Source organism: Corvus moneduloides, chromosome 6 (assembly GCF_009650955.1).
Source record: "Corvus moneduloides isolate bCorMon1 chromosome 6, bCorMon1.pri, whole genome shotgun sequence".
NCBI lineage: Eukaryota > Metazoa > Chordata > Aves > Passeriformes > Corvidae > Corvus > Corvus moneduloides.
The window spans coordinates 33,446,896-33,461,104 of NC_045481.1; the positions used below are offsets into that span (position 1 = coordinate 33,446,896).

At 37.1% G+C, this 14,209-nt stretch overlaps 1 protein-coding gene across 23 annotated transcripts in view; it reads left to right on the forward strand.

Annotated features, from left to right (window-relative positions):
• The window catches only part of GPHN (gephyrin), a 289,830-nt gene that overhangs the window by 257,035 nt on the left and 18,586 nt on the right, over positions 1–14,209 (forward strand). For 14 of the 23 annotated variants that reach the window (XM_032111557.1, XM_032111560.1, XM_032111562.1 and 11 more), the window contains 4 exons: positions 1,931–1,989; positions 2,198–2,351; positions 4,161–4,282; positions 13,121–13,192. In XM_032111557.1, the coding sequence (XP_031967448.1) occupies positions 1,931–1,989; positions 2,198–2,351; positions 4,161–4,282; positions 13,121–13,192 (407 nt within the window). The remainder of the gene's footprint in view (positions 1–1,930; positions 1,990–2,197; positions 2,352–4,160; positions 4,283–13,120; positions 13,193–14,209) is intronic. The other 9 variants (XM_032111561.1, XM_032111567.1, XM_032111569.1 and 6 more) reach the window with 1 other exon arrangement.

Consider the following 14,209-nt stretch of genomic DNA (forward strand, 5'->3'; position numbering starts at 1 on the left):
GCACATTCATTAGGAAACATGTCCACACCTTTTTCATTTTGAGTTTTTATGTCACCTTGTAGGAGAAAGGAGCCCAGTGTGATCAACCAAAACAAGAGTTAGATCCTGCCTCAAGCCCAAGCATCAGTGTATCAGCATGGATGCCAACTGTTCACAGCCACCAAAGCCACTCAGATATAGTTCAAAATGTATTAATACACAGCAAGAATGCTGCCTGACACACACCAAATGAAAGATGTTCTCAGCATAATGCCATACCTCCCTGCAAGCCCCTCTAGCCACCTTGAATTATGTTGTATTCCTTAAGCATTCTGGGATATCCATCAGTTCCACAGACATCAATCTCTGTATACCACCATGTTGTCCATAGTCACACTTTCCACGGTGCCTTCTAAACCTGGGATTGCTGAGTTCCTCAAAAGCCTTTTTTTTTGGTTATTTCCCCTAATCCAGCAGTCCTAGATAGGACCTTTTATATTAATCAAACGTGTCATTCCCTCTCCTCTTGTTTCTCTTAAAATCTTCTATCCATCTTTAAATGTTATCAAAGATATGGAAATTTCAAACCTTCATGACTGAACAACCATTGCCAGAGTGTCATAAAAATAAAGTAATTATGGGACTAACCATTGCCCCAAATTTTTATTGCTAGACTCAAGTGTCTTTTACAGCCTCAGGTGGCAATAAGGGGCAAAAGGCCATTCTGGGCACCAGCACAGCCAATTTGATCGCTCACAGCCAAAAATTGTCTCTTATACAAAAAGGGTAAGTACAAAAGAGACAGAGTTTGCAATAAAAGCTTCTGAAAAGCATATGAAAATACTGGGATGAAGTAAGAAATTTTTTTGTTAGTAATTTTCTGGTTTTCAGGGGTTTAAATTCTCACAGTAGGTAAACAGAATCATAATCTCTTATAACACATTCATTAGCTTTAACTTTGGGCCCTTAAGTTTAGACCATTTAGTTTGAACTCAGAAACTGAGGCCCATATCACCTTTATGAAAAAAATCCCGTTGTCCTATACAACGCTTCTGTTTTTGTAAAAATTCCAAATAACACTGACCTGCCTTGTTTTTCTTGTAATATTAGTGTCTGATTTATAACTTCGAGGTATTTAAATATGAAGCACTACATGACAATGTAAAAACAAAATTTGTTTCAGTCTAAGTTTAGATTTAGTGCTACTGACAGGCTGGCACTATCTCAAAGATGACTGTATATATCATCAACCCATTTGTAGGGCTTAAAATTAAATATTAACAATACAGGTTATGTGCCTTTTATTGGCATTGAATGAATCACCAAACCATTGACATTCTGAGCAAGGAAATGCATCAGACTTTTCAGGCCATTGTCTCTTGTTCACAGTAAATAAACAAGATGAATGAGCCCCTTTCTGATTCGTACAAGGCTCTCAAGTAGGAGTATCCAGTACAGGAATCTATATGAAAATCCTGAAACAGCTGCAGCATATAGCTTCTTCCCACCTTTCTGCTAATGTAGTGGCCTACTGTCTGCCAGCCTAATGGTCTTTTTGAAGTGCCATCTTTGAAATGGTTTGGGCAGATCAAGTTGGTTGAGAGGAGTAGAAAGAATCCACTCAGTATACCAGATCAACAGATTGTAACACAGGAAAGCTGTAGAAACACGGGTATCATTAAAAAGAAAATAGGAAGCTAAAACTACGTATTCAGTGCTGGTCCTCCCCTGGTGAGCTCGTCATGAAGAACATTTCTTAAAATGCTGTTCAGTTTTAGCACACATTATGTTACAACCTTGACAAACAAATCAGGAGAACAATATGATGCTTAAACCATAATGTCTCAGTGTAATGAGTGCTATAAGCTGTGTAGACTTCTGAGAAATTAAACATTAATTTTCTTTGAATAGCTCAGCTGACCATATGTGATGTCCTTGTGTTTGTTCCTAGGGCACTGAAGAACTAGAGGTTCGAATTCTGGTGCAAGCTCGACCAGGCCAAGATATCAGGTCTGTATTTATTAAATATCTCTGTAAGGAACAGAAGGGCTGATGATTTTTAAAGTAATTTTTTAATCATGAGTAGTACTGACATTTTGACAGTCTAACTAAGGAGTGTCCTTGGACACTCCTAACCTGGAGCAGGACCAATCAAGGAAAGGTACTTCGAATCTCATTCTGTTTCTCTGTCATGTTGTTTTTCTGTCCTGACTTTCAGACCCATAGGACATGACATTAAAAGAGGTGAATGTGTGCTGGCTAAAGGAACCCACATGGGTCCGTCTGAGATTGGTCTATTAGCAACTGTTGGAGTAACGGAAGTAGAAGTTAACAAGTTTCCAGTGGTTGCAGTAATGTCAACAGGGAATGAGGTAAGAAACATTTGTTTAGAATTCTAGCCTGAAATACTACATTTTTTTGAGGCAGTATTTTGGATAGTGACTTCCACCCTATTCCCAAGCAGACTCACTTTTTGAACTGCAACTCGTGCTGACATGAGCTATTTTTGTGAGGGATCAACCCATAATCATCTGCTTGTGTTTTCTCCCTTAGGGGCTTTCTCACAGGTGTCACATTATCTTTGCCAAAATTTTGGTAATGTATCCAACTATGTGCCAGTTGCTTTCCTCCTGCCAGTCATGACTGAAGAGTAATTTCTTTTAAGCAACACTCCTCTATAGCTATAATACAAATGGCAGACAAGCTGTCTTTGAAAACTGAATAGTACTACCAAATGCCTTGCTGCAGTATTGTGCCTCAATGTTCTTTCTCATAGTAGCACACGTTGAAATGCAGACACTCTCATGTTGGTAGAACGGCAGGCCAGCTTTATAATTGTTTTAACTACATCAGAAAAATCAGGTTTAAGATTAACTCAATTTACTAATTTTACATATGTTGTATGTTGACCCAGGCCAGCAACTGTGTCCTCTCACTTCTTCCAGCAGCAGGACATAGAAAGAATAGGAAGAGCAAAACCTAAAGAACATGTGGGTTGAGATAAAGTCAGCTTGAAGTTTAAAGACAGCATGAAGTTTTGACTGTCCTTTAAGACAAACTTTCTGAAATCCAGCCACAAACATTAACTCAATAGCTGTATTTCATACAGCTTGAATATGTTCAATTTTGAAAACTTTTAATAGGTTGAATTTTGTCATCTGGTGTACAGAATCTTACCAGATTTCATAGCATAAACAGGGTGTGGCAAGCAGGAACCATACCACTAACTGAAGAATAAATCCGTAGAGCTATAAGGATTATAGATGGTGATTTTCCTGATTAGTAACTTCCATATGATTAAAGATTCTTGCATGTCATTAAAGGGTCCTTTACTGATGTGGACATTCTCTTTTGTAAAATGTCAAAGAGATCCTGTACAGTGGGTTTCTTAAATGTCCTATGAAAGTCTTCACAGAAACAGAGTTGCAAGCCAAAGCATGAAGTTTACCCATGCTCCATTTTTCATTATTCTTACCTTACTACCTAATGCTGTGATTTTGACAGATACAGTCTTACTAGTAGTATTATTATTTACGTCCTGTCAATACTGTATTGTCCCTCTGTGTCCTACATAAGAATTTCTAATATATATAAAACATACATTTACATATGTATGTTTTGTAGTTTCACTTCCAAAATACATAACACATGTGAGGTAATTGCAACGATATACTATCTTGAGAGAAAGCTTTTCATCCAAAACAGTAATTGATACAACAACTAAGCATAAGGCTTCGGTCTATTATTCCAATGCAGATCGTTGTATTTAAAAGACATCTTTATTGGTAGGCAGACAATGAACTTCAAAATGTCCATTAATACCTTTAAATCTGGTTAACAACATCAATGAGATTTCCTTAAAACCATTTAAAGAGGAACAATAATGTGAAAACTTAAAAGTTTTTGTTTTGATTGGTAATGTCTGAGATTAGAAGCCACATACTCATAAGGGGTAAGAATATTTTGCAGACATGAACCAATAGAAACAAACTAAACAACACAAAGGACTGGACTAAACAAGCACATTACAGATCTTATTAATTTAAATTCACTAAATCACTTTATACGTGTTTCAGGATATGTGTCTAAAAATATCCTGTCCAGCCCAAAGAAAAAAATTCTCACTTGTGTAAAGCACAGTATTCCAAGGAGACTGACTGAGAGTGTTTCTGGTTTTATAGCTGCTGAATCCTGAGGATGACCTCTTGCCAGGAAAGATTCGGGACAGTAACCGTTCAACTCTCCTAGCTACAATCCAAGAACATGGCTATCCAACAATCAATTTGGGAATTGTGGGTGATAAGTAAGTACCACATGTTAGTAAAGATGTCACTTCATATTCATGCGATGCACTTTATGGCATCCATGGGAAAAAGAAATAACAGAGAAAATGTCACTCATTACAAGTGTCACAGTGTTGTGACAAAGCACATCTTGGAGAAAGTATTTCACCCTTTTCATTAGAGCAAGAAATAAGTCTATCCTAATATTAGGACAAATATTTTGAAAAAAATTTTGTTTAATTTGTTTTGCATTCTGTTTGTTGAAAGAGATCATCCATTTACTGTTGCAAATTGAATTTATTGCTGCAGTATCCTTCCAAGCACTATACTTAAAACACATAAGGGGAGACAGTTCTACAGCAACTATACTTTTTTCTGGTCAAAAAAAGGGAGAAGGGAAGTTTCTCTCAGAGTTTGTTTTCCATGCCAAAATTAATTTAGAGTATAAAATTTTGTCATATTTTGAGTAATTGCCTTTTGAGGAAGGCCCCACTGCTGCATATTGCTCAACATTTCCAGAAATATGTGGAAGAATTTTTTTTTTTTTAACTTTACTGGTCTTTACTTTGATTGCCACAGAGTAGCACCCTGTTGATCAGTCTTTCTGTTCATCTGACAGCAATCACTACTTGTTTCCCAGTGGTAGTGAAGTGACATCTCTTGAGAGCTCTAGGATAAGTGATTGAAGTGTTCTGCTTTTTGTCCTTCGCAAGACTGTGCGGTGACTGCCATCCATGGCTTGCGTTTCTCAGCATAACCTATTTCCTCAATTTATGGAGACCCAGAGGCTTTGAACAGGCTTTCTTGCTTTGCAGTTTGGGTAGAAAACCAACTGACAGATTTGGTTTGACAGGGTGTTGTCCAGGTTATCCTAGTGGGTAGTTAAAAAAAAAAAAAATCCGAGATGACAGGGTCTCAGTCGGGGACTAAAAGGGAATCCAACCAGGTTACTATAAGGGAACAGGCATTTCAAACCCAGTCTTCCGTAAAGCAGTATTCAATATAAAACATCACTAGCTTGACAGAAAGTATATGAATGGACCAACCACTGCATGGTTTTACAATAATTAAACCAACCTGCATGGTGGCTGCAGGAAACCCAGTTGAATTTGAAGTACTCATACAGGGAATGTGACATCCCAGTTGTGATCTTAGGGAAGGCAAACCCTTCTGGATACTCTCACTGCATCCAGGTATCCCTTTTTGCTTCTCTAGCCTAGCAAAACACCACTGCAGTTCCAAATAGCAATAAATATCAAGCCCTCCTGCCCATGAATGCTTCCAGTTTCAGGTGGTGATGTCATACAAAGTCTAAATTCATGAGACTTTTCTTTCCAGGAATAGTATCTAAACGTTCTGGATGGCTAGAGTTCTCTATATTATAAGGACCTTTTTAAACTTTAAAACAAAGTAGCAATGTTTTCAAATAAATCTATTATATCCAGAGATCAGGTTCTAGATTTGAGTAGCTAAAAAAAAAGAAAACAGCCACAAAAAGTCTCTCAGCTCCTGAGAGTCATCTCTGTGTAGAGGGGATTGGCAGGGGTTTCCTTCAGCAAAATACTGTAGGTGGAACTTTTTACCACCTGCAGGACCAAAAGTAACAGCGACTGTTATCAACATTATTGTCAATGACAGCTTACATCCTGTCATTACCAGTGTGTTCATCCAACAGAAAAGATGCTTTCCCTGGTATTCCCCTCTGGAAAAACAAGAGTGTAAAGCTTGTTTGTTCTTTATGGTCTTGTCCGAATGAAATAGGTATAGTCTCAACTTTGCTGTAAAGTCAACGCTTAGGAGAGTTTAACTTAAGGTCATTTTGCAGAGCTATAGCTAGGTACTCCATTGCCTTCAGGAATTGTTTCTGTGACCTCCTAGGCATGGAGAGTCTGGGAAGATAAATAATCTTGAAAGCTCTCAATAATAAATGGCAAACAACTTTAGAATCATAGATTGATTTAGGTTGGAAAAGACCTTTAGGATCATCAAGTCCAACCAGCATTTCCAAGTCCACAACTAAACCATGTCCCTAGGTGCCATGTCTACATGTCTTTTAAATACCTTCAGGGATGGAAACTCCATCACTTCCCTGGGCAGCCTGTTCCAATGCTGGATGACCCTTTCAGTGACGAAATTTTTCCTAATACCCAATCTAAACCTCCCACGCGGCAACTTGAGGCATTTCCTCTCATCTTGTCACAAGTTACTTGGGAGAAGAGGCTGACCCACACCTGGTTACACCCTCCTTTCAGGTGGTTGTAGAGAGTGATAAGGTCTCCCCTGAGCCTCCTTTTCTCCAGGCTGAACAATTCCAGCTCCCTCAGGCACTTGTCATCAGATGTGTGCCCCAGACCCTTCAACAGCTTCACTGCTCTTCTTTGGAATGTCTTTCTTGTGGGGAGATGTGAGGCCCAAGAGAACTTTTTACTTTCCTATATCTTTTACAAACATATTTTGTGGCCCTTTTTTACTTGTCAGATGCTAGCTGAACACCAGGTAGCAAACAAATGTATCAGTCTAAGGAAGTGCCTGCAGCTTTGCTTTCAGTTATGAGAGACGTTGATTCTTTTGAATCTTCACTATTAAAATAATCTCAGAGTCTTGAGATAGTATTACCTCAGCAAAGGTAGTAAGAGTTCTTTTTAAATGTTTGGTTTCCTGCTTTTTTTTCTTGTTTCATGCTACCAAAGCAGCTTCTGCAGAGGTAGTTATTTTAGCCTCATAGAAAAGAAATAATGAGCCTCCAATTGCAGAGTGTACTTTGCAGTAAGTTTTGAAAGAATAATTCAGTACTGTTGACTTAGCTAAAAATCTTCTGCACCAGATACCAGGATTCAGTCTTAGCAAGTCTTCTGCTGTTCTTCCACACTCACATGCCCAATCTGTATCTTTGCAGCAAAATGCATCTGCAGTTCTCTTTCACTCAAAGGGAAAATCTGATTGTGTAAATCAGTTTGATAAGAAGTATGGTGTGATTTCATTACATAATAAAGCTACTAACAGTGTAGCCCATATGAATATTTCAGTACATGATTGATTTGATGGAGTACCATGGCACTTGAACAAAGAGACTTACCAGAAAGATGTTACAAAGGGTATGATTTTGACACTTTAGTTAGCATGTTTATAGAAGAGAGGAACAAGCCTTCAGTGTATTTTATGGTTTACTGAAGTTAAACCATAGATTGTGTTTGTGTGTGCTCATGTATATGTGCATTTTGTATGTATAATATGTATCCAGACATTGAAAAACAGAAAGATTTTATATGCCTGCAATATCTATTGGTGTAGTAAAAATACTGGCAAACATACTTTTCAGAAGGAAAAATTAAAAACTTGTACTTTTTTTTTATCGTGTCATGGTAACATATTTCTTCCTTCCCGTACTTTAGATTTGGGGTGGTTTTTTCCTATTTCCTTTTTTTAATACAATTTTCATGGGGTAAATTTTACTTCATTTTACTGGGAGTATCATTTCCTGTACACCATAAGCACTAATGGAGTTTGAGACAGCAGCTAATAGGGAGCACAGTTGAGTATTAAAATTGCTGTAGTGGGTCAAGGCTTTTAACAACCGTGGAAATCTTTCTCTTCAATCCTATTTGCAGATCTAATATTCAAGTATGAAAATTTTTTTAGAGTAGTATTTGCAAAGACAAACTTAGAGGTTATTATTCTATATCATTTCAGCATACAAATCGCTCTTTGTTTAGGTAAAAATCCAGCTTGTCCAGCTGCTTCAAAGCCCTGGAGCATGATACATGTAAAGACATTCCAACAGAGAATGTGAAAGGATGGGGAAGCACACTGAATGTCTGATTTCTGAAGAGTAGTTAGAAGCATTTTAAAAATGCCTTTGCATATTAATCATACATGAAGTTACATTTTGAACTGACCACTCAAGTCTGACTTTGCCTACAGCTGTATTTTCATTTGAAACCAATATTTTATTTCTTTTGGGAGCATTTTAATTATTTCTGAGATTGTCACCATTGTTTCTGTTCTCATAAATTGTACATATCACTCAATATTCAAAATAAAAAACAGCAATTCCAAAACCCATAGATAAAGTTTACAGTTGAAATCCTAGAAGAAAGCAATAGGAGAAAAAAACAGACCTGAGAATGTGATACAGCTGAAGTTATGTCTGGCTAGAAGCCAAGATTTTCTCTATTTGTGTTCTTAGCACATAAAAGCCAAGCTGTTTGTAAAGCACACATCTCTGAGTAGAAATGGAAGATATATCCATCTCCAGAGCTACTCCAAATACAAGAAACAAATGCAAAACTAAGGAAACAAGAACCCTTCTGATATTGTTGTTGCTGTTGTGTCTTACATTTTTTGTCTGAATCTCAGACTCAGATGCTAAAAAATAAAAAATACAACTGCCCAGTTAAAGCTGGTATTCCAATGTACTTTTGAATGTTGCCTCCTAATAACAAGACCAGATTAAAAGGGCTTCTAATTTCATTTGCTTTGCTTATAGTCTATGAAGAATTTGGTTTTTTGGAAACCAATGATAAAAATAAGTTGCATTTCTGATCTGATCTGTAGAAGTCTAATTATCAGGATATTTTTGTGTCTGATTATTTCATTTGTGTTGTTCTTTGTATTCCATTGTTTAAAGTGTAAACTTTAGCCCTAGCAAAATCTGCTGTAGTGTGGGCCTCTGTTTTACAAAGTCATCTTCCATTTTGACAGCTTTTCTTCTGTGAGGGACTTTCTTATTAAGCTTACTAAGGAATTTTTGTCACGTATGTAATGAATTCAATTTCCTCTCCTTTTACCTTTGTTTACATGAGTGCATTTTCCCCTTCTCTACATTCTTTTCCCTATTTTCTAATTCTCTTATCATTTTTTTCAGACATGTATAATATTTAATGCTTCCAACAGCATTTTCATTTATGAGCCTGTGACTTCACAGTGGAGAGAGAAAGAAATTCTCTCTTGAGGAGAAAAATTTAGGAAATTCACTTTTTTTTCCTCACTTTCTTGAAAGATTTATCTGAATAGTTATTAAATCAGCAATTTATGAGAGCTTTCTACATTAGAAGTGTTTAGTCTCTTACTTGTATACCTCCCCTTTTTGGCGTACTGTTGGACATAGAGCTCCTAAATGACAGGTAAACCTATTAAAAATCACCCTTGCTGCTGTAACAGCATTAATCTGTGATATCCCTAAAATAAAAGCTTTGATAGAGTCTCTTCATACTTAGAATGGATACTGAGACCTTACTGAAGGATTTAGTCTGCTTCAATTTTAGGTTTGCCATCCCAAAAAAAAAGGTTGAAATCTTTTGTACTTGTGTGGCTTGCCTGTAATTACCAGTATTACAATATAGATGGAACATCTGGAGTGGAGGGAGGAGAGTGGAGAAACTGCTCCTACTCCAAAATTTCTCATGCAATATCAGCCTGATATATATCATTATATGAGTTAGAATATGAGTTCTGGGCAGAATCCAGGCACAGAATCCTAGTCTCTCCCTGCTCCAGTTTAATGCCCAGCTTGGGTAAAATCAAATATACTGTGAACAAAATTAGTAGCAGTAGTAGTAGTAGTATCATTTAACAAATGACTGCAAAAGAATGCTTGTTAGAGAAAAGGCCTTACATTAAATGTCACAATATTAAGTTTTTCTAAAGTAACTTCACTTCTAAATCTGCTCAAAGAACAATGATGTTACGAACTTTGATCATAGCCTAATGGATCCAGGGACACAGTGTAATGGTTTGAAGGTGATTCAGATGTGGAGGTCCTCTCCTTCATTGTGCCCTGTCAAGAATATTCTCCTTTTCAAGCAGAAATGTTTAATATCTGTCACAATAACTCTTGATAATCATTAGGGAAATCTTCAAGTAAGTTGTCATATTGACAAGTCATCTCATCTAATGCACATATTCCGAAAACACAAAGGAACATCTGAGCCAAAACAGAGGTGAAAAAAGAACTTGTGAAATCGGACAGTGCAAGTCCCAGGGAATCTTCTGTACCAGTAAGAAGCTACATAGTGTGACAGGTAATAAAATTTCATGCTGTAGAGGTGACAGGTGCAAAGCTAATGCACAGCAGTGTGTCATTTTCCTAACTGTGTTCAACACAAGCATGGACTCCTTCCTGAATTAGCGTTTTTAGAATCACTGCTCAGTAGTAGCACATGACAGTAAAGAGCAGATAATAAAGAGGACAGAATACTTTGAAAATCCTGTCTTTGGAAACAGAGGGAATCTATCTGTTGGAGGGAAATAAAAATTACTGGGTTTTATGGTCTATTTTTGAGGCACAGGTTAACAATTTTTAAAGTACTTGAAGATGTAAGTTCTGTTTTCAAGAGAACTTCAGCTTCTAGAGGCCAAAGTATCATTCATTTAAATGACTTCCAACCTTTTTAATGCCTAGAGCATATATAGGAATAATTAGAGTTCCCAAGTCACTGAGAAATTTTTGAGGTTTGAAATTGTACTAATGCCCAAAAAGAAAATAATGAAAACTAATAAAGGCAGTAGATACAGAACAGTCAAAGAAGTGGTGAACACTGAAGATGGGTCATTGTGTCACCAATAGGAATCACTTACAAAACTGGGCTAAGTATATTGTTAATACAGCCAAGTATGAATTGATATATAGAGGATTAAAGAATATAACTAAAATTTACAGGATGGAGGATTATATCCTAAGAAATAAGGATTTAGGAAAAGATTTGAGAATCATCTAAATAGAAGTTCTAGCATACTTATAAAGAGCTAATCTCCTATAGAATTAGAAGGTTATTTTTGACCTTACCTTTGTATTCCCAAGGCAAGAACCATTCAATTTCTCAAGTAGTTGAAAGATGGACTGCGTACTCAAGTAATAGCAGAACTCAGTCTGTTTAGTTCAACAGATATTCTTACAAGATCACTTGATTGCCTTCCAGTAATACTGAGCCACATGGAGAATAAACTGAATAAAGTTTCTATTTCAGCACCAATGCCTATATATTCAAGTTAGACTAATTCAGACACTAAGTAAAGCATAATTTTAACAGTGATAGTAATTAGTTATTAGGAAACTATATCAAATGCTTTGACATTCATTTCAAAGCGAGATTGGATATTTATTTACAATTCAAACAGAAGCAAGTTCAGGGAGGTTCTCAGACTATTCTAAATACTAAAATAATTTTTAAAAATGAGTATTATTTCTCCTGGTCACAAATAATCTCTTAAGTATTATTTCAGAGAATTAAATTAATTATCTTGTTATTCTGAGTACAAAATCAGAAGACCAGTACCAGCAGAAATTACACAACAGAGCTTAGCATCGTGCTGGAAAAGATTTTAGATTTTTGAGACTGCTGTCTGTAATGTTGATGGTCAAACCAGAAGCTGGGATCATTCATGAAATCTGAAAGTCTTTTGTTTGTCACTTCATGACACAGGGGACCCTATTTTGAGAAATAAAGATTGACGTTGTACTCTGGCAATGAATAGAAGAGCAAATGAGGGATTTAAGCTATTTTAGAAAATGGCTTTCTTGGGAAGCCTGTCAGAAAGAAATGGACATCTAATCTTTTAACCTGAATAATTTGAATATTTTTCCATCACTTCCTATCAGTATTAGTATGCATTCAATATGACAGACCCTGTTTATGAAGTATGAGGAGAAACTTGGCATGGATTTACAAGGTGATAAAAGAGGATTTTAGATTTCATGTTAGCAGTGACTGTGGGCACATGTAACAGTAGTGCAGGGACATTGGTCCAGTCTTCTCCTCACATTCCCCAGTCAGACAGGACATGCATGTGCACAAAAGTGATCTTTGAAATGCCAGACTGAAGCTGCCTTGTGCAGGATCAGCTGGCCCTGGACTGGGGAGGGAGATTGACTTGTTGTTGTTAACTGTCCAGCCAGCTGATAAGAAGAAATGGCTCAAGAGTCACATAACGATGACTGATGACATGGTCCATTTCAATCATGAATATCTGATTTCAGGTTTTTTTAAAAGGTATATTTATAAATCTTCATGTCCAATGAAGATTTTTTACATTTTACTTTTAATTGTCCTACATTTAAGAGTGTAAAAACATAATTTCTATTTATTTCATATTTCTGTTACAAAGGACACTATCTAAAAATAGTTTTTTCACAGAAAAACTGACTTGGAAGAAGTATATGTGAAAGGTAATACTGCTTTCATAAATTGGGAATTCATTAATTGTTTTAAATAAGGTCCTGATTTGTAACTTTCTCAGTTTTGGACATTTTTTCTAATCCTGCCTCTTGCAGTAGGGTATGAAGCTTCTCATGAATGAAGTGGCATCTTTACTGACTATGGAGTTATAAAATTAGGATAATTACAGCTCTTTCCCCCTTGTAGTTAAGAGGGTGACAGTTATTATGCCTTGAGACCTATTTCCTGAATAAGAAGCTAAAAGTGTGAGTAAAAATGTTTCCATGGGGCCCATCTCCAAGTATTTTCCCAATTTTTTGTGGTCCTCCTTCCAAAATGTCAAGTTGTTTAACACTTCATTTTGCTTTGTTTGGAAGTCAAGAGTAAAGAAGTTTCTCCGTAGACACTGCAAAGAAAGATTAACTCTGCTTTGTTGTCATGCCCAGTTGAACCTAAATCCTTCCATAACTTTGCTCATCATTCCTTGTGAGAAGCCCATCCAAACTGTAATAGAAAGATATTCCCGTGCACGCCCTTTCTCTCCCATTGGCTGGCCTTGCAAAGAGGAAGCATTTCCCATGGTGATTTTGAATATCCAGAGCCACCAAGGGGGACACAGCTGGGCACAGAGCTTCCCTTTGACCCCAGGAGACTCTCTCCTTCCCTGGCTCTTTATTATACCCCTTCTGCTTCCTTTACCCTCAGGAAGCCAGATGTTTTTAAAGAAGAAGGGACACAGAGCTTCCAGAACACTGCGGAGACAGGCCTACCAGATTGGTGAGCACTGTTTTTAAACCACTTGGGACGTTGAGGCACGTGCATGCTCACAGGCAGGCTCAGCCAGGTGTCTGTCAGGGCAGAGCTTGGAGCACAGATCCAACCAACATTTGCCGTACAGGAGCAGATGGTGTTTGATTCTGTCCATTAAGTAGCACTGCCTTTTCAGTTAAGTTCTTATGCACCAGTGCACTGTAGACTTACATGGCTCCACAACATTGATAAAATTAGAATGTTTACACTGCTTATCAGTAGCAGCAAACATCTTTATCCATCAAGGCTTTTACCATTTAAAAACTGAGCAAATTAGGAAAAAACCTGTTTGAAGGTAGCAGTGGAGTCCGGGGAAGTCACCGTTATGATTCTTCGGTCATAATAGGAGTTGGACTTCAATGATCCTTGTGGGTCCCTTCCAACTCAGAATGTTCTACGAGTCTATGATTGTACATACTTGGTTTTCCACCACTGTGCTGATCATCTCTAAAGCAGGCTAGCTGGAACATTCAGGAAATCTCTAAACTATGCACTACACCTTTTTTCCAAAATACATATGCAATTATATGCTACGTCTTACTTAGGGAGATGGCTTAATAATATAGATTAATTTTCAGAACTTGCCCTCTAACACAGACAGGCCCAAGGAGCAGGAGTGATAACAGAGGGAGAGTAAACCACCTGTCATTTCCTCCATTAAAAAACAGAAAAATTTAGTGTCTATAGTTTCATTCATGTGGGAAATAAAAATACATAGAAAAGGAACGAAATCCTATCGAAGGTTAGTACCTGAAAACTCCAGATGGGAGGATCCTCACTGGGGTAAATGGGCCCATTTTTATAAGAGGTTGGAGGATTGGGTTACAGCTTAATGTTTGCTTTGCATACTGGAAAAACAAATTTCTGTTCTCATTACTGAGTCAATCTGCCATATCCATAGCTTTCAGAAAACTTGTTCTTGTTTAGCAATTAGTTTTTCATCCTGAAGCCAGGTTGTTATAAATCTAGTTTTTCTTCATGTAA